Here is a 20,768-nt window from a genome sequence, read left to right on the forward strand (position 1 = left end):
GCCTGTTATGCAAATCAAAGATTCACTTTTATGGAGGCATTACTTTTAGGAATACATTTACAACACACTAGAAATTCCACCATCTTTTCATCATCAGTGCCTTTTCTGGTGATGCACTTGAAGATTGTAATGCTGGAAAATATATCATCCTTCCTAAATATAATGCAATGTGATCAAGGTACATACTACAGCAACCCTTGAGGTGAGTGCATTTTGGTTGGAACTGACGCATCAATGTAATACATTGATGTGCTATAGCAAATCTCAACCATATGAAGTAACTTAGAAAAATGATCTTGCTTAAACTGAATCATATAAGTAATTGATGCTTCTGAGTATTATGTGCAAATTGTGGAGTGGTGTACTGACTGATCAGGTGTATTAGTCCTCCTTTCCCTACTTGGAGTTAATAGATTTCTTTGGTCCATAGGTATACTGGTTTAACTATCTAGCAGATCACAGATTTTAGCCACAAACGTAAGGGTCAGACAAATCTGACCCACTCCTTTGAGAAGTTGGACACTGCATGATAATTGAAAATTGAGAATTAGGCATTTTTATTGGAGAGTCACTTTAGAGTGCTGTTGTTGATATATGGTGCACTGGCACCACAGTGTAAAGAGGAAACCAGGCCCTCTGCCATGCACAAACGGGTCATCTTCTGTATTTCAGGGAGTTCAATACACTCCTTTTCTCTAGTTTGTACTGCACGGGGCCAAAAGGCTAACCAGTTTAGGTATGAGTCTGTCCGTTATGTGTCTGCTCTTTTTCCAGCCAATAGCAGGATGATCCCTGGCACACAGAGGACCATGTTAGGGATGAATTGTAATGAAAGGAAATAATAACCTGTGTATTAGAAAAAGCAAGAAAAGCCTAGGAAAAAACAGCAAAAAGAGAACACATTGAGACTCTGACCCTTTGTTAAAAAATTGTTTACTAAGCAAACTATAACTTGCACCCCCACCATGCACTGCTTATGAGCTCAAATATTGAATCACCCCTGACATGTTAAATGACATAATTGACACCATCATTATCACATCTCAAATGACATCATTAATGTTATTACAATTCTTACAATCATACTGTGAAATGAACAGTGTCACCCATATATTGTATATTCTGCAGCCGTATATAATGTCTCAGAATTGTCAGTGAACTTATAGAAATAAATATCTACAATTGTTAAATCTTCAGTTTATGTAGACATTTTCATATCATTACATGGTAACTCTTTAACATTATTATGAGTAATAAATAATGTATTGTAAAGAGAAGCTTTATTTTTTCACACATATTTTTGCAACAGGTCTTTGAAATATTAGACAGCCTATTCAGGAGTTTGGAATTTAATGAAGTATCTACTTATGCACTGGACAGGTTGCTTCATAAATCTGCTTGTCATGTAACAAAATCCACTTGTCCCTTGGTGCCATGTAGTGGGGCGCAAATCATGGCAGCAATCATATTATTTAATGGCTTTGATAAAAGCCTCTCTGATTATGCCAGAGCTCATACTATAGTAGGGTTTGAATACTGGCAAATCCCTTATTCTGCCACTTTTCCACAGATGTACAAACTGAGGCTGCAGGGAGCAGTAAGCAATAGTTTAGAGTGCCCTTTTGAGTCTGTGCAGACCTACAAACGTGCATGTTTTAGGGGTTTTTACCAGCTCTTCTCTAATTGTTTTCCATAATGAGAAAGCTTGGACATTTATTCTTGACCGTTCAGAAAAAAAGTAATTAGAGGGAAAGTGAACTTGTAAATGTTCAACAGATTTTCGCGTAAGCAAATTTAGACATATATATTTGCATGAGCTAAAATGCAGTTCACAAATATTTTCTAGGAGTACCATTTCTGGCCTACTTCTGTAAATTTTTTGTAATTTGGGTTCACGTTTATGACTTCCTTTAAGATTTGGGCCCCTAATTAGGTTTGATGTTAACCAAGGCCGTATGTTTTTATTACAGTGTCTCTGTCTTTGGCTGGCTTCATTATGAGTGCCAGCATTGTGCTCTTTTACAATGTATGGGGAGCGACCACTTAGGCAAGGGTCACTCCCCTGGGGGCAAATTGTATTTAGGCCATTTCTGCCCCCCTTGGGGGGCAGATCAGTCTATTTCTGTTAAGCCAATCTGCCCCCAAGGGGGGCAGAAACCTCTAGACACCAGGGATTGATGTGTGTGTATGTTTGTGTTTTGTTTGGGGGGGCAGTCCCTTGGGCAAGGGTCGCTCCCCATGGGGGCACATTACTGTTGCCCATATCTGCCCCCCTTGGGAGCAGATTGGCCTATTTTTGGAAGGCCCATCTGCCCCCAAGGGGGAAAGAAAGCCCACCAGAGACCAGGGAAGATTTTTTTTTTTCCAAAATAAGAAGTTGTGGGTATGGCCATACCGCCACCCCAAATAATTGGGGCCGAAGTTGTTCTGCTCACCAGTGGGCAGATTGGGCAATTACCCTCGATCCACACCTGAGGTGGCAGAAAGTCTACTAGATGCCAGGGAATAAAAAAAAAATAGTGGGGTGGTGGCTACCAACCAGTATTGGCCTGGTTATGTCCCCACCCGAACTGAAAGGGGTAACAGTCTTTCAGCTCTCCCCCACACACTAAAACATCTTATCCCATGGCAAGCAAGAGGACATTTGATTATTTTGGGTTTTGGTTTCACATTTGGGCCATGAGAGCTTAGTAACTCTCAAAATCGTCCACTTGCAATGGTGAGGGCTGCACTTTTTTGAATTTGAGACGCTGCCATGTAGAAAAATCCACAAGACCTAGACACATGAAAACTAAACATCTGGTTGATTCCAGGGTGGTGTGCTTTACATGCACCCCGCACCATTTTCTTACCCACAATGCTCTGCAAACCTCCAACTTTGCTGGAAATCACAAATTTTTCCCACATTTTTGTGATGGGACCTTCCGGAATCTGCAGCAATCCACAAAATTCCTTCCACTCAACATTGTCTCATCTATAGCAATAAAATTTCTGCTGCACTTGTCAGCCTAAACATTTTTTTTTCAAACTGCCCTTTTGATCTGCTTTGGTTCCCCCTCAGTTTCGACATGTTTTTGACTCTTCCCTGTCACAGGCACTTGGCCCACCTACAGAAGTGAGGTATCATGTTTACCAGGAGACTGAGAGGAAGGTTGGGTGGTAGGAAATTCATCCCGGTGCATTGATCCCACACAGAAAGTGGGAAAAATATGGCGTTTTTTTGTTTGTTTTTTTAGCTAAATTTGAGGTTTGCTGATGATTCTGGGTAACAAAACATTGGGGGATCCACGCAAGTCACACCTCCCTGGACTCCCTCGGGTGTCTAGTTTTCAGAAATGTCTGGGTTTGGTCGGTTTCCCCAGATGTCTGCTGAGCCTAGGACCAAAGACCCAGGTGTTCCCCCTCCCCCCCACAAAAACAGGTAGTTTTGTATTTGATAATTTTGATAGTGTTTTGGGGCATTTCTTGTCGTGAGGACTAGGCCTACCCACACCAGTGAGGTACCATCCTCTCAGATTCCAGAACTTTCCATCACTGACATGTGAGGAAAAATTTGTGTGGCCAAATTTTGAAGTTTTCAAAGGATACTGGGTAACAGAACCTGGTGACAGCCCCACTAGTCACCCCATCTCAGATTTCCCTGAGTTTCTAGTTTTCAAAAATGCGCAGGTTTGGTAGGTTTCCGGAGGTGCCAGCTGAGCTAGAGGCCAAAATCCACAGCTAGGCACTTTACAAAAAACAGCTCTGTTTTCTTTGTGAAAATGCGTTGTGTTTTTGGGCATTTCCTGTTGCAGGCGTTAGGCCTACCCACACAAGTGAGGTGCCATTTTTATTGGGAGACGTGGGGGAATGCTAGGTGGATGCAAATGTGTGGCTCCTCTCAGATTCTAGAACTTTCTGTCACCGAAATGAGAGGAAAAAGTGTTTGTTTTTTTGCCAAATTTTGAGGTTTGCAAAGGATTCTGGGTAACAGAACCTGGTGAGAGCCCCACAAGTCACCCGATCTTGTATTCCCCTACATGTCTAGTTTTAAAAAATGCGTAGGTTTGGTAGGTTTCTCTAGGTGCCGGCTGAGCTAGAGGCCAAAATCTACAGCTAGGCACTTTGCAAAAAACACGTCAGATTTCAAAGTAAAAATGTGATGTGTTCATGTTGCATTTCCTGTCGCAAGCATTAGTCTTACCCACGCAAGTGAGGTACCATTTTTATTGGGAGACTTGGGGAAACACAGAATAGCAAAACAAGTGTTATTGCCCCTAGTCTTTCTCTACATTTTTTCCTTCCGAATGTAGGACAGTGTGTAAAAAATACATCTTTTTGAGAATTGCCCTGTAATTAACATGCCAGTATAGGGCACCCCGGAATTCAGAGATGTGCAAATAAGCACTGCTTCTCAACACCTTATCTTGTGCCCATTTTGGAAATACAAAGGTTTTCTTGATACCTATTTTTCACTCTTTATATTTCAGCAAATGAATTGCTGTATACTCGGTATAGAAGGAAAACCCATTGCAAGGTGCAGCTCATTTATTGGCTCTCGGTACTTAGGGTTCTTGATGAACCTACAAGCCTTATAAATCCCCGCAACCAGAAGAGTCCAGCAGATGTAACGGTATGTTGCTTTAAAAAATCTGACATAGCAGGAAAATGTTACAGAGTAAAACGTGGAGCAAAACGGCAGTTTTTTTTACCTCAATTTCAATATTTTTTCATTTCAGCTGTTAGTTTCTGTAGGAAACCCTTGTAGGATTTACACAAATGACCCCTTGCTGAATTCAGACTTTTGTCTACTTTTCAGAAATGTTTAAATTTCTGGCATCAAGCATTAATTTCACACCCATTTGTGTCACTAAATGGAAGGAGGCTGAAAGCACAAAACATCATAAAATGGGGTATGTCCCAGTAAAATGCCAAAATTGTGTTGAAAAATTGGGTTTTCTGATTCAGGTCTGCCTGTTCCTGAATGCTGAGAAGATGGTGATTTTAGCCCGGCAAACCCTTTGTTAAAGCCATTTTCAGGTTAAAAACCACAAGCCTTCTTATGCAGCCCTTTTTCCCTTTTTAAAAATAAATAAAATAAATAAAAATGTTTGCTGTATTTTGACTGATTTCTTGGTCTCCTTCAGGGGAACCCACAAAGTCTGGATACCTCTAGGATGTTGGAATAAAAAGGACGCAAATTTGCCGTGGGTAGTTTATGTGGACAAAAAGTTATGAGGGCCTAAGCGCGAACTTCCCCAAATCGCCAAAAAAAGGCCTGGCACCTGAGGGGAAAAAGGGCTGGTAGCAAAGGGGTTAAGGTAACTATAACTTGAGCATTTGTCATGCACTGCTAATTACCCTACATATTAATTAGTTATGGCATCATTTATAAATTAAATCATTGATAATATCACTGCAACAATTGCTTTAACATTATTGTTGAGAAAACTGTGTATGAGTTATAGTTACCTAAGGGCACTCGTTGTAGTAACTTGAGATCATTCTAACTGCTGAATTTCAATGGTTTTGTATGAGTGAAATCTAAGCCTAACTGTAACGTCTCTGTAGCCTTTGTTTTTTGTGTGAATTTCTCTCTCTCTCTATCTCTATATATATATATATATATATATATATATATATATATATATATATATATAGATAGATAGATAGATAGATATATGTATATATATATAGATATATATATATATATAATATTATTATGAACATCTGAATCATTACTGGTGATTCACATCTAGAGAAAACATAACATGATCACCGACCAGCTGATAGTGTTGTGTACCACCTTATTTTGGGGTCACAAACAGTTAGCTATCTCAAGCCCCAAATGACATCTATACAGGCTACCTCTCTAAAGAGAAAAGATTACACTGATAAAAATATTGTTTGAAAAACACAGATCTGCTAGAGAGAGGATACTTTAGATACTGCAAATACTTCCAAACTGTACTCACACCCTTGTACATAATTAAGGTTTAAAATGTGGCAACATAATTTATTTAAGTCCTATGTTTTAGAATCATAACCACAGTAACAGATAATTGTACAAAAAAGAATGAATATCATCAGAATGGTCTGGGTGTACACCTCAAACCAGGGCAGGCTTAAGTGCTACTGGCGCCCAGTGCAATAGTCTTTTTTTGGCTCCCCCCAATGACCTACTTCTTCACTGATTCCTTCACTACCATTATCCAACAATACCTCTCACCTCTTCATAGCCCCTCTCACATGACTCATTTGTGTTATAGCACTACTCATACCATTGTGGGGTGTCGGAGTGCTTTGCATCACACAAACATACATAATCAATGAATCACACATGTTAAAATCAGTCTATAAGAAATGTCCCCTAAGACAGATGATTAAAAGATGTAGTAGTCACATGTCATCCGTTAATTAGTCTGTATATTTTAAGAGTGATACTAGTAGTATACTTTAAGAGTGTTTGGTCTTGAGAAGCACATACTCAGGTTTTAAAACGTATATTAGTGAGCATGGTTGGCTTTACTAACATAAATGTCTGTCTACCCAAATGAACCCTTTTAGCAAGGTTAAGGTACTGAAAGACTGGGGCAGAATAACGTTCTAGCCCATACTGTACAGTTTGCATGCACCTTTCTGATAACAGTTCATAGGTCACTGTGCTCTAGTAGGATTGTAACTAGTATTCTACAAATAATATAATGATCTCTGTCACAAAAGCAGTACGCCACTGAGCTATCCTCATAAAATACAATTCTGTGACTTCATGGCACACGTTCTTTGGAGCAGGTATATTAACCCTCTATGCTTCCTTATGATGTGTCAAAATGACCACTGCACACATTTGCAGTCACTCTCCAGCACCAATATTGATCACCAGAGGTAATGTGCCATGTGTATTGTTGCCTGACCTATGGGCTCAGTAGCAGCTGCTTTTAAACCCATCATTTATTCATAAACACAATGCCCCCGAGCTTGGTGCAAGGTGCTTCTGCACCAGTCGTACTGCACAAAGCCTGCACCGCCTCAAACATTAGTTAACAAACATTACCTAATGTATTCATCTGTCCTGTCCTCAATACTTGTCCTTTCACAATTTAATATTGTGCTGCCTGGTTGGCATACAGTAATATGCTCCTGTACACTTGATGGTCTGTAATGTACTGCCCCCTTTAAGAAGCATTTTTTCCAGCAGCTCCTTTCCTTCTTCCTCCTCACTAAATAGCACTGCATTCACAGTATCCCTGTGGGGCTGGTGCATGCTTCTTTCTTTCACAACTTCATGTTGTGCAAGTAGTAGAGTTTCCAGGAAACCGTGTTATCATCTGATGCATTATAATTATTATCATAGGTTGCAATTTTGGATTGCTTTCTTAGACTTATATGAAGATTGGTACCTCATCCCTCCTATATTGTCCTGAATGTTAAAAAGTATTGATATTTGATTTGGAAGTTTTTTGTTTTATTACCTACCGTAACAAATCGCTCTCCATTGCAATTATACTTTCTTTGAACAGCAACATCTTCGTTAAATGAGAAGACTTTACTGATAGCCAAACTTATGAAGTGTCTCATTTCCTGGCAGTGGGGAACCACCCATAACTACCTTTACAAGTGCAGCATAAAAGGTAAGTCAACGTATTTTTGTGTTAAATAAATTGTCATTCATACCATCAATATCTTAAATGGGATGATCAAGATTCCATATTACCCTTTATGTATCCTTCTTATACAATAGTTTTTTATCCATGCCCATAGCTTTCTCTTGTTTTGCTAACAGCGTTCCATCGTAACAGTCTGTCATAAACTAATGTCCTTTATCAATATTAAATCAACATCGCGGTTCCCCATTCATGCACTTTCTCCAAAAGGCCAGTTCTTTTCAATCTATCACATGCTATTGCTGTTTTTTTTAAAATAATGTTAGTTTTTGCACTGAAGTTGCTTTACTTATAATAGACGTTTTGGCTTGTTTTTGAAGGAAATCTATTGTAACTCTTGATGTAGAATTTAAACTATTTCACAGTGGATTCTACTAAATAATCAATCCCATTAGGTGCCAAAAAGGAGTTGCTTTAATGTGCGTATTTAATAATACATCCTTCAGCACCTCAATGTCCAGTCTCCACATTTTGGAATTCTTCTGTGATGTCCTTATAGGAGGTTCTAAGTTGATTGATCATTTAGCGCTTTTAGTTCAAAGTCGGACGCCAGAGTAATACGAGAATTTTGTTTTTATTTGAGAGAATACTGTTGTGAGTTGTGAACAGTCTATATACACAGTAAAGCACTAGCCAGAACTCGGTTCCTAGACAATATAAAGGTCTCTAAAAGTATAGTGTTTGGCCACTAATATGTTTAAGTGCCTTGTGGAGTTGGATTGTCAATGTCTGAATTATAGAAACAAGCAAGTGAATTTTCAGCACTACAATACCAAGCCGACCGATAGACCTAACCACATTAATCCTTGAAATGATAGTGTACAGGAAAACAAGGTGTATATAAATGACAACACTCCTTCAGTGCACACATTTGGAATGTCAAATGAATTGGGACTCAGCGTGGATATAATCGGACATAATCAACAACCTCCCTCACCTTATGTCCCAAGTCATCCCTCTGAATAAGATGCCGCAGAAGATGTTAGTTAGGATGAAGCTGCAATGTGCTCTATGATACTTTAGTATTAGTTCTCTGCTAAAAGTCCCCAGAGATATTTGTACTTTCAGTGATCCATCTGCAAGGCAATAAGGTCATAAATGCCCTCAAACCCTGTGAGACACCCTGTCACGACCTTTAGGTGCAGCTACATGTGCAGTAATAGCAGAAGGACATAAAGGTTTCACACTAAAAATGGAGGCCATTAACTAATCACACTTCGATTAAAAAAGCACACATATGCTACTTCTTTTACAGTTATAAGGCACACAACATAACTCTGTCTCTGATGCAGAAATATGCATCATGGCATTTTCCAAATAGTTTTAGGGTTCTTGTAATTCTGCAATCTCCAGGTGCTTTTCAAAACAATTGCAATGATACGGACATTGTATTTGTGCATGAAGTACACTCACTTACACATTATACTTTTCCTCACCATATTGTTCTACCTATTAATGATTCTTAATTCCCCCCTGCCTCACAGGTGAGAGTGTATAGCTTAGAAGACATTTCTGAAAGGTCTGGCCTATTTTGCCTCATATCATTGAATGTGCATCATGTTTTAGAGCACACTCACATTCACAGTGCACCTTTGGGAACAAAATATTGGAACTCTTTCACTAATGCCTATGAAATTATACAGGAGTATGATGAAAACAGACTCATCCACTAAACTTAGGGCACCTGCAATAGGTTTGCTTCTTGGTCCAAGTCAAGGTGACATCAACAGACCTTAAGCCAGCATGGATCACAAGGGATAATATCTATAAGGGGAAAGTGCCAACTCTCACATGTAATGGTCGGGCAACCACTTTTAGATCATTGCTTTGGTACAGTCCCTGTGCAGGGCATTACACTTCTTAGAAGGTTGGCCATGTTGCAGATATATACTGGTAAGCGCTGCAAAAGCCCATACAGTGTGATAGAAATGCAAGGATAACTTTGTCACTCCCTCAGTCTCCTGTGGGTGCACCAAAGATGCACATATGCATCTCTTCCTGTTTAACAGGTCTTAGAATTGCCTTACGCATGCTAACAAGGAGTCCTTACGAGGGAGGGGCAACCTATCAGACCCTAGGATTTATTACTGGATCTAATAATTTCATAAAATCCACAAATGGGCATTTGCAGACCAGCATTAGCCATCCAAGAGAGCAGACAGATGGGACATGTCAAGAAGAGGGTAACTTATGGACCTATACAGACGGGAGTGACTTGAGGATAGGCCCCTGAGACAGCAACAGTCATTAGATTATGGAGGAGGGCCAACAAGGCGCTGGACTGGTGAGATCAGCTCACACTCAAGCTGCCCCTCTAAAAATCTGTCACCCTGGGAGATTTGAGTAAGTTGCAAGGGTTCTGGATGTAGGATCTTCTGAGTATATCCAACTGACACATGTTATCTCTAAATTTAAGACTCAGCTCCATCAATAACAGAACAAGTCTCTGCTGGAATACAAAATTATCATGACACTGTTAAATAATCATGACATCTTTCAGATTTACAGTACTTTACGAAATGATAAACAGGAATTGTTGCTGGCCCTCAGTTAAGAATAGGAAAAGGGTTTGGGGGTTCTTGATGATGACTGCTCCAAGGCATATTAATACCCAAGGAAGGCTGGGTTTTGAGCAGGCTTCTGTCTAGTACAACTCAAAATTCATCACAAAGCTTACATTACCAGAGCTAGATTACACAAGACTGGGCAGATCGCTTATAATAGGTGCCTGGGGAACTGCTTTAGAGCAGTTTTGCAGCAAAATCCATAAATATGGGTCAATGTTTTTTCACTTTCCACAGTCACCTTGATTGCAATAGCCAAAATAGAATACTTGTTGCATAAACAAAATCAATCCATTTTTTGTATACATGACAGTGCAGAATAATGAGAGCCACAATACATCCAACTGTTATATTAGTGACCAGGTGAACAGCTGTTTTGTGAACCATCTGGACCCTCAATAAGGATGTCTGGCATTCCTAAATAACATGCATTTCCATACTCCAAGTGGGACAAGACTAAAGCCATATTCAAAGGCATTTGATGATGGGAATCAATAAAAGGCAGAATTTACTTCCCAGCTCTATCTGCCAGAAGCACAGTTGAGCTGCTCTAGCAACTTCATGATCAACCAAGAGACTCACAACAAGATAGAATTCAAGGTTGCGCGCAACCTTTTTAGGCTGAGGGCTCAGACCCGTTATGACTGGCCATTTCTTTCCTGTAGTTTGGTGATATTTTTGTGGCTGATTGGAAGCTCTGTTTTTGCCTTTGTTCAGCTGAAAAAAATATTAGTACATCTAGTGATGGACAGCCTTCAGTGAATGGGCAAGACTCTCATGTAGTACACATGGAACTGTGTCTGTAGACTTTTTACTAAAAACTGTGAACTGGCAGTGCATACATGAATGGAATAGGAGCTCAGTTATTGGGGCTACTATGATATGAAGGAGAAGTGGGTACTGTAAGAAATTTCCCTTTTCTGTGTGGTCTATCCAGATTTTTGACCTTTTACTGGACCCATCTTTTTCAGATTTTTTGAGAATCTGCACACTGGGGCCCTATTGTCCATTGGAGAATTTGGAGAATCCCTGACTAATCCCTGTATTTTATGCAGCCATAGTATATTGTGGAGAAATAGATCCATGACATGAAAAAAATAACTGTCACATGTGGACTGCAGCACTTATTATGCAGTTCACTAGTGTGACAGAAAACAAATCTTCCTTTTAAATATTAATAAGTCACCCCCATGTAGGCCTTGTAGTCACAAGTAAGAGTGCTGGGTATTACTTTTACCCTCTCCCTACAGTAACGAAACCCAAAAGCTATTTGACTGTAATAGGTCTAGCTGTCCTATATAGAATTGCAGAGTGCAGAATAAATTGCTAATAGTGTACTCTAGGATAGAGACCAGCTAGGAAAAAAATAACTATTTTAATATTTATTTAAAAAAATGCCCAGTTCAATGGTGGAGTCAGATTTATTTTGTTCTATTATGTGGATTTGTAGAGAGCTGATAATCAGCTGTTAAGGTATCCAGGCACTTAGTAAGGTAGGGTGGTGGGGGGAGAGGGGGGAGAAACAGAGGAGATCATGCCTGTTTTTTTCTGAAAGAGCCATGTCTTGAGGTTCCTTCAGAAATCCATGAGAGAGAGGGAGGTTCAAAGGTGTTGAGGGAGGTTGTTCCAGGTCTTGGTTGCGAGGTGTGAGAAGGAGCGTCCTCTGCTTCTGACCTTCTTTACGTGAGGGAGGTGTGTTCCTGCCTGGGATGCAGGATGAAGGTGTCTGACGAGTTGGTAGAAGCTTAGGCGGTGGTTGAGGTACACTGGACAGGTGTGGAGCACTTTGTAGGTGTGAGTGAGTGGCTTGAACTTACATCTTTCCTGGACTGGGAGATTGTGAAGTCAGCATAGAACATGGGCTGGGATTACAAAGTAGAGGGCATTTCTGTAGTCAAATCTACTTGTGATAAGAGCCTGGGTGATTGTTTGATGTTCAGTGGGATTCACTTGAACATCTTGTGTAGCATTCAAAGGATGTGGAAGCAGGAAGAGGCGATGGCAATGATCTGTCTGCTCATAGAGAGGTTGTTGCCCAGGATGATCTAGGGTTCTTGGTGTGGTCCAAAAGGGTATGTGGGGGGGCCAAGTTTGGAGGGCTATCAATAGAGGTCCCGGGGGAGTGGTTGTTGTCAAAGATGAGGGATTCGCTTTGTCTATGAGTTGGAGGCAGTTTTTTTCATCCAAGCTGGGTGTTGCTCATTCATTTGGCAAAGTTTGCTTTGTCAGTGCTGGTAGAGACAGGAAGGGAGAGGATGAGCTGTGTGTCATCAGTGTATGGTACTGTATTGAGGCTGTGGAATGACAATGTCTGTGAGGGGTGTCATGTAGATCTTCTTGGGCTGAGCAACGATCCTTGAGGGAGTCTGCAGATGAGTTTCTTAGGTTCTGATCTGTATGGGGGGAAGGCTAACTCATTGAGTTCTGTCTGTGAGGAAAGAGAATATGCACTTGAGGGCAGCTCCACAGATATCCAAGTGGTGAACCTTTCTGTTGTTGGAGACTGAGGACAGCTGTGGAGAGGTTGAGGAGGATGAATGCAGCAGTTTCTCCTCGGTTGAGGATGTTTCTAATGTCATCGGTGCCCACAGTGAGGCTGTCTTTGTGATGAGGTTGGTGCAAAAGTCAGATTGCTGTCTAGAAATTGATGAAGTTGTAGGTGATCTGCAAGTTGGGTATTGATGACTTTCGTATGACTTTAGCAGAACAATACAGGAGCAGGTTGGGTCTCTAGTTACTGGGGGTATTAGAGTTGCTGCTGGTTTCTTCAATAGGGCACTGATGTAGGCATTTTTCCAGGAAGACGGGAAGTTGGTGGTGGTTATGGAGGTATTGATGATAACAGTAAGTTTTGTGGAGATGATGATTCTTCAAAGGTTGTATATGAATTAGGGCATTTGTCAGAGGTGGCACCTGAGTGAAGGGAACTCATCAGGGTGGTAGTGGCTTCAATAATGAAGGGCTACCTGTTGCTTGGCTACTGTTGGGCACAGAGTGAGGTGTCCTGCTGTGCATGTATACCAGAATGCTGTGGGTAAAGTGTGTTCTTGATCTTGGCAATCTTCTGTTAGAAGTAGTTTGAGAAGTCCATTGCATAGTCATTGGGGTGGGATGATGTTGTTGACAGCTGTAGGGTCAGAGAAGTCCTTGACAATATTGGAGATTTCTTTATCGTTGTAGAGGCTGGCTTTGAATCTGAGAGTTAGGGCCTGTTTTATTCACATCTCGTAGTTGTTGGTGGTAGAGGATAAGAGTGGCTTTGTGTGTGGATCTTGCAGTGGTGTTTTTGTTGAGTTTCAATTTTCTCTCACGTTGTTTGCAGCTGTGCTTTAACTACCTGAGGTGGTTTGTGTAACAAGTGGGTTGTTGTTTTTAGAGGTGTTGTTTCTGGTGAGAGCCGTGAGGTGGGTGCAGTCGGTAAGCCTTTCATTGATGAGGTTTGTGTAGACATTGAAGTTTCCCCTTTGGCTTAGAGGGTGTTCCTGTAGGGTCTTGTCCACTTTTCTTCAGCTGTTTTGCCCCAATGGTGCTTTGGGTTTTTCTGGTGTTGCGGCTTGGTGTACGGGTATCATGCAATCTATGATGTAGTGGTCAGATTGAGGGAACAAGGTTATGTGAGTGGTGGTGGTCCTGTTAGAAGAGAAAATCGGGTCAAAGGTGTGACCTGCTGCGAAGTTTGGTCCTTGGACAAGTTTGGTGAGTGAGGTTGCTGAGGCTGTCAAGGTAGAGTATGGATTTGGTATCGGTGGTATCCTCAAAGTAGAAATTGGGATTACGCCAGGAGAATGTAGTTGGTAGATCTGATGTAGAGGGGATAAATTAAGTGTGCAATGCAGTTGCAGAGTTCTGCTCTGGGGATGGTGTGCCAGGTTCCCTTCTGGGTGGCATTGACGTCTGTGTGAGGAATCAATCAATGACACTTATAAAGCGCGCTACATACCCGTAGGGTCTCAAGGCGCTGGGGGGGGGGTGCCGCTACTGCTCGAATAGCCAGGTCTTCAGCTTCTTCCTGAAGGAGAGGTGGTCTTGGGTCAGGCGCAGGTCGGGAGGGAGGGAGTTCCAGTTCTTGGCGGCCAGGTAGGAGAAGGACCTTCCTCCTGTAGTCGCTCTTCGGATGCGGGGGACGGCGGCGAGGGCGTGGTTGGCTGATCGGAGGTGGCGTGTGGGAGCGTAGAAGTTGACTCGGCTGTTGAGGTAGCTCGGGCCTTGGTCGTGTAGGGCTTTGTGTGCGTGGGTGAGGAGGCGGAAGGTGATTCTCTTGTTGACGGGGAGCCAGTGCAGGTCTCTCAGATGTCCGGAGATGTGGCTGGATCGTGGGATGTCGAGGATGAGTCTGGCTGAGGCGTTCTGGATCCGCTGGAGTCTCTTCTGGAGCTTGGCGGTGGTACCGGCGTAGAGGGCGTTACCGTAGTCCAGTCGGCTGGTGACGAGGGCCTGGGTGACGGTCCTCCTGGTCTCGGTGGGGATCCACCAGAAGATCTTCCGAAGTGTGCGTAGGATGTTGAAGCACGCCGAGGAGACGTTGTTGACCTGCCTGGTCATGGAGAGGGAGGAGTCCAGGATGAAGCCCAGGTTGCGTGCATGGTCTGTCGGTTTGGGTGCGGTGCCCAGGGCGGGAGGCCACCAGGAGTCGTCCCAGGCGGAGGGTGAAGAGCCCAGGATGAGAACCTCCGTCTTGTCCGAGTTCAGTTTCAGGCGGCTGGTCGTCATCCACTCGGCTACCTCTTTCATCCCTTCGTGCAGGTTGGCTCTGGCGGCGGCGGGGTCGTTGGTCAGGGAGAGGATCAGCTGGGTGTCGTCGGCGTAGGAGATTATGCTGAGGTTGTGTTTGCGTACGATGGCCGCGAGGGGGCTCATGTAGACGTTGAAGAGGGTGGGGCTCAGAGATGATCCTTGTGGGACGCCGCAGATGACTTCGGAGGCCTCTGACTTGTACGGTGGTAGGCGGACTCTCTGTGTTCTTCCGTCGAGGAAGGAGATGATCCATTCCAGCGCCTTGTCCTTGATTCCGATGTTGCTGAGGCGCCGTACTAGGGTGCGGTGGCAGACCGTGTCGAATGCCGCGGAGAGGTCTAGGAGGATGAGGGCCGCTGTTTCTCCATTGTCCATCAGGGCTCGGATGTCATCGGTGGCGGCGATGAGGGCGGTCTCGGTGCTGTGGTTGGCTCGGAAGCCGGACTGTGAGGGGTCGAGGGATCCGTTCGTCTCGAGGAAGGCGGCCATCTGCTTGTTGACGGTCTTCTCGATGACTTTGGCTGGAAACGGGAGAAGCGAGATGGGGCGGTGATTCTTGAGGTCGGTGGGGTCCGCTGTTGGTTTCTTGAGTAGAGCGCTGAGTTCGGCGTGTTTCCAGCTCTCGGGGAAGATGGTGGTGTCGAAGGATGTGTTGATGATGTCTCGCAGGTGGGGTGCGATGACAGCGTCGGCCTTGTTGAAGACGTGGTGAGGGCAGGGGTCGGTCGGTGATCCGGAGTGGATGGAGTTCATCGTGCGGATGGTGTCTTCGGTGCTGATCGGGGTCCAGGCGTGGAGGGTGGTGGTGGGGGGTGGTTGTTCGGTCATGGTGTGCGTTGGTTGGTTGTTGAAGCTGTTGTGTATGTCCGCGATCTTGTTGTGGAAGTATGAAGCGAGGGAGTTGCAGAGGTCTTGTGATGGGGTGATTTCGTTGTTTCCTGCGCTGGGGTTGGAGAGCTCATTCACGATGTTGAAGAGTTCCTTGCTGTTGTGTGCGTTGTTGTCCAACCGGTCCTTGAATGCTGTTTTCTTGGCGGCGCGGATCAGCTGGTGGTGTTTCCGGGTGGCAAGTTTGTAGGAGGTCCTGTTGTCCGGTGTTGGTTGGTTCCCTTTTCCAGACTTTCTCGAGGGCTCGGAGGTTCTTCTTGGAGCACTTGAGTTCGTCGGTGAACCATGGGGCCTTCTTGCTGCCGGGTCTGCTAGGCGGGGTCCTCAGCGGGGCGAGCTCGTCCGCGCAGTTGCTGATCCACTTCGTGAGGTTGTCGGCGGCCTGGCTGGGGTTCGCTGAGCTGGCAGGAGGGTGCTGGCTCAGGGAGGTGGCGAGCTGGTCTGCTGTGATCTTGTTCCAGCTTCTGTGGGCGGCTTGTTGCTGGTGTTGGTGGGTCGTCGTTCTCTTGAAGGTGAAGTGGACGCAGCTGTGGTCCGTCCATTGAAGCTCTGTGGCGTGGCTGAAGAGGATGTCTGTGCTGGATGAGAAGACGGCGTCGAGTGTGTGTCCGGCGAGGTGGGTGGGGGTGGACACCAGTTGCTTGAGTCCCAGGTTGGCGAGGTTGTCGAGCAGGGTGCTGGTGTTGTGGTCGTTGTTGTTCTCCAGATGGTAGTTGAGGTCTCCCAAGAGGATGTAGTCAGCGGAGGGGAGGGCATGCGGGCTGACGAAGTCGGCGATGTCCTCGCTGAATTGCGTGCGTGGACCAGGGGGTCGGTAGATCAGGGTGCCTCTGAGGGTGGTGTTCGGGTTGGTGTGGATCTGGAAGTGCAGGTGTTCGGCGCTGGTCAGGGTGATGTCGGTGCTGGTCGTGATCCGGATGGTGTTTCTGTGGATGATGGCGATGCCTCCTCCCATCTGGTTGGCGTTTCGGTCCCTCCGGACGATCTTGTAGCCCTCTGGGATAGCGATGGCGATGTCGGGAGCTGAAGAGGCGTTCATCCAGGTCTCCGTGAGGAAGGCAACGTCCGGGGCGGTGGCGTCTAGGAGGTTCCAGAGTTCGATGGCGTGTCTGTGGACGGAGCGGGTGTTGAGCAGGATGCACTTGAGGTGGGTGCTGCTGGTGTTCGACTTGGCGGGTGCTGGTGTGCGTCTGGTCTGGGTGCGGGAGAACTTGCAGGCGTGGCAGCTGAAGGGTCCGTGGGTGCGTCGTGGTGTGGCTTGGTGGCAGTCTGGGAGTCGGCCGGTGTTGAGAGCGATGAGGGTGGCGGCGGAGTACGTCAGGCGGGTCGGTCTGGATCTTCTTTGGCCAGGGGTCCTGGCGCTGGACGCGATCCGGTCGCGGACGGGCGCAGACGGGCTTACCTTTGGCGCGCCTTCGGCGCACCATCGGCGCGCCCGCTGCGCGTGACCGCTGCGCGTTCGCACGGTCGCCATATAAGGCGAAGTGCGCGGGTGGGCGGGGCAGCTGGGAGGCGGGAGCGGGGAGGGAACAGAAAGGAAAAAGGGGCGTGGTCAGCGGTGGTGGCGGGAAGCGGGGAGCGGGGAGGGAGGTGGGCAGACAGGCAGGAGAACGCAAAGGGCTGAAACTGACTAGAAAAAATACAGGCACAAAAGTCAGACAAACGCTGGTAACACGGGAGGAAAATGAAGAAACTGATTAGAAAAAAATACAGGCACAAAAGTCAGGCAAAAGCTGCTAACACGGGAGGAAAATGCAGTTCAAACAAGCACAAATGCTAGACAAAACAAGCAAAACCGACGCCAGCGGCGTCAGCCGGCAGCGAGGCAGGCAGCGAGGCAGGGGCAAGGCGAGGGGGCACACACAGCAGCTGGTGGCCGTGCGGCGCGGGGGTGTCCCACAAGTGGGTCACACTCACCTGCGTTGCACGGTCGCCATATAAGGCCAAGTGCGCGGGTGGGCGGGGCAGCTGGGAGGCGGGAGCGGGGAGGGAACAGAAAGGAAAAAGGGGCGTGGTCAGCGGTGGTGGCGGGAAGCGGGGAGCGGGGAGGGAGGTGGGCAGACAGGCAGGAGAACGCAAAGGGCTGAAACTGACTAGAAAAAATACAGGCACAAAAGTCAGACAAACGCTGGTAACACGGGAGGAAAATGAAGAAACTGATTAGAAAAAAAATACAGGCACAAAAGTCAGGCAAAAGCCAGAAGAGGCATTCCATGAAGTTGGTGTCTGAGTTCCTGAAGGTGATGCAGTCAAATGTGTTTTTGTAGATGATCGTGAGTTGTTCACCTAGTTTGTGGGTTCTATCCTGGTGTACGATTTTGTAGGCAGACAGGATGGCTGCAGTGATGTCCAGAATGGAGACACAATTGAGCCATGTTCCAGTAAGGAAGAGAAGGTCTGGGGTGTTGCTATTAAGCCAAGAAAAGAGGTGGCTGTGCTTGAGAGTACACACTTCCCAAATGTACAAAAAGTAATGGGAGAAGATCTAGTTCAGCAAAATGTACAAGGTCCAGTGGGTGCCCTACTGGTATAACCACCCAAACTTATTTCCTAAACCAAGGCACAACCAAATTGTCCAAGAGATTTGCAGTACCGGAGGCAAACCTAAGACGTGTTCTGGACACGTCTTATTCTTGATTGTGATTTATTCTCTTCACAGAATAAGTTGGATAACAGCCGACACGTGTTTCATCTAAAAGACTTTTTCAAGGTTGCAAAAGTCAATACGCGAGAGAAATTTGCTTACATTGAAAGACAATAACATACATCGGTCAATATAAGCACGTTTTTAGGCAAGCTAAAAATGAAGTTAAAAAGTGAGTTGTGCTCACACAAAACACATTATAATAAACAAGTGACCCCAAAAATAGAGGGTAGTTAGAAAAAGAGATAGCTTGGTACTGAGTCCGGGTGCAATCAAGTGTATTTGTCAGACAATGTATGTGCTTTGGTCATACAATCATGTCCAATAAAACATAGTTCAGAGAATACAAAGTGTATTAGTAAGAAAGTGGCATAAAAGGGGGTAGACTACTGTGAACCCCAAAGGCAGACATATATCCAGCCTCATACCATGCAGAGGAAACTACACAATGGGACATACAATAATAGATCGTAAAGCATCCATATTCATATCAATATCCATCCATGTCGTATGTAGAAGTAATCCGTACCAAAAAGGTGTTCTCAAAAGACAAACACCCAGTGTCACAAGTCAAACCACAATCACCAGTAACAGCATATATCGCATTATGCTTATTTCATAAGTTAAGTAAACTTTTTAATAACCACTTTGTTCTGTAGCATAAGTATATATTAATAAAGAGCGCTCACATGCTCAATTAGAAATTCACCCAATTTAATAATCCATTCCTCCTTATGAAAAGTAAAGTGTCAATTAGTTACTGAAATAAGTACACCACTGCAAGAGAAAAGGTGAAGAATTACTAGTAAGCAGACATACCTATATTAAGCCATCTGTAGTTGGTAACAAAGTGTAGGAAGGTAGCCTCTTTCTAGCATGGTTACCCCCACTTTTGGCCTGTTTGTGAGTGTGTGTCAGTGTGTTTTTACTGTGTCACTGGGATCCTGCTAGCCAGGACCCCTATGCTCATAGATATAAACCTACATGTCAGTATGTTTTTGCCTGTCTCACTGGGACCCTAATAGCCAGGACCCCAGTGCTCATAGTTTGCGGCCTAATGTGTATGCCTGTGTAGTGCCTAACTGTCTTACTGAGGCTCTGCTAACCAGAACCTCAGTGCTTATGCTCTCTCTACTTTTAAATTTATCACGGTAGGCCTGTGACTTCATTTACCAATTTTAATTGCCATATTGTACCCCCCTTATAAATCCCTAGTATATGGTACCTAGGTACCCAGGGTATTGGGGTTCCAGGAGAACCATATTGGCTGCAGCATTTCTTTTGCCACCCACAGTGAGCTCAGACAAACCCTTACACAGGACTGCCATTGCAGCCTGCGTGAAATAGTGCACACACTATTTCACAGCCATTTTCACTGCACTTAAGTAACTTATACTTCACCTATATGTCTAACCTTCACTTGCTGAAGGTTAGGTGCAAAGTTACTAAGTGTGAGGGCACCTTGCACTAGCAAAGGTGCCCCCACATAGTTCAGGGCCATTTCCACAGACTTTGTGAGTGCGGGGACGCCGTTACACCTGTGCACTACATATAGGTCAATACCTATATGTAGCTTCACAATGGTTACTCTGAATATGGCCATGTAACATGTCTGAGATCATGGAATTGTCCCATTGATTCCAAATCTGGTATTGGGGAGCCAATTCCATGCATCCTGGTGGCTCCACCATGGACCCCTAGTACTGCCAAACCAGCTCTCTGAGGGTTGCACTGCAGCTACAGCTGCTGCCTCCTCAAAGACAGGGTTCTGCCCTTCTGGAGTCCGCGCAGCCCAGTCCCAGGAAGGCAGAAAAAAGCATTTCCTCTAAGAGCAGGGTGTTACACCCTCTCCCTTTGGATTTAGGTGTTACAGGCTGGGGAGGAGTAGCCTCCCCCAGCCTCTGGAAATACTTTGAAGGGCACAGATGGTGCCCTCCTTGCATAAACCAGTCCACACCGGTTCAGTGACCTCTTCCCCCTGCTCTGGCGGAAAACTGGACAAAGGAAAGGGGAGTGACCACTCCCCTGTCCATCACCACCCCAGGGATGGTGCCCAGAGCTCCTCCAGTATGTCCCAGACTTCAGACATCTTGCTTTGCAAGGTGTGGGGGGGGGACTCTGTGGGGGGTGGACTCTGGAGGGCTCAGAGTGGCCAGTGCCAGCAGGTAATGTCAGAGACCCCTCCTGATAGGTCCATTCTTGAAAAGGTAGCCAATCCCTCTCTCAGGGCTATTCAGGGTCTCTCCTATGGGTTCTCTTCAGATTTTGCTTGCAAGTTTCCTTCATGAATTCTCT

General features: G+C 45.0%; 1 protein-coding gene across 1 annotated transcript in view; it reads left to right on the top strand.

The window, feature by feature from the left end:
- The window catches only part of PLA2G4C (phospholipase A2 group IVC), a 519,666-nt gene that overhangs the window by 326,191 nt on the left and 172,707 nt on the right, over positions 1-20,768 (top strand). Inside the window, exon 11 of the mRNA XM_069238317.1 lies at positions 7,500-7,610. Coding sequence (XP_069094418.1) covers positions 7,500-7,610 — 111 coding nt within the window. The remainder of the gene's footprint in view (positions 1-7,499; positions 7,611-20,768) is intronic.

Source organism: Pleurodeles waltl, chromosome 6, assembly GCF_031143425.1.
Source record: "Pleurodeles waltl isolate 20211129_DDA chromosome 6, aPleWal1.hap1.20221129, whole genome shotgun sequence".
Lineage (NCBI taxonomy): Eukaryota > Metazoa > Chordata > Amphibia > Caudata > Salamandridae > Pleurodeles > Pleurodeles waltl.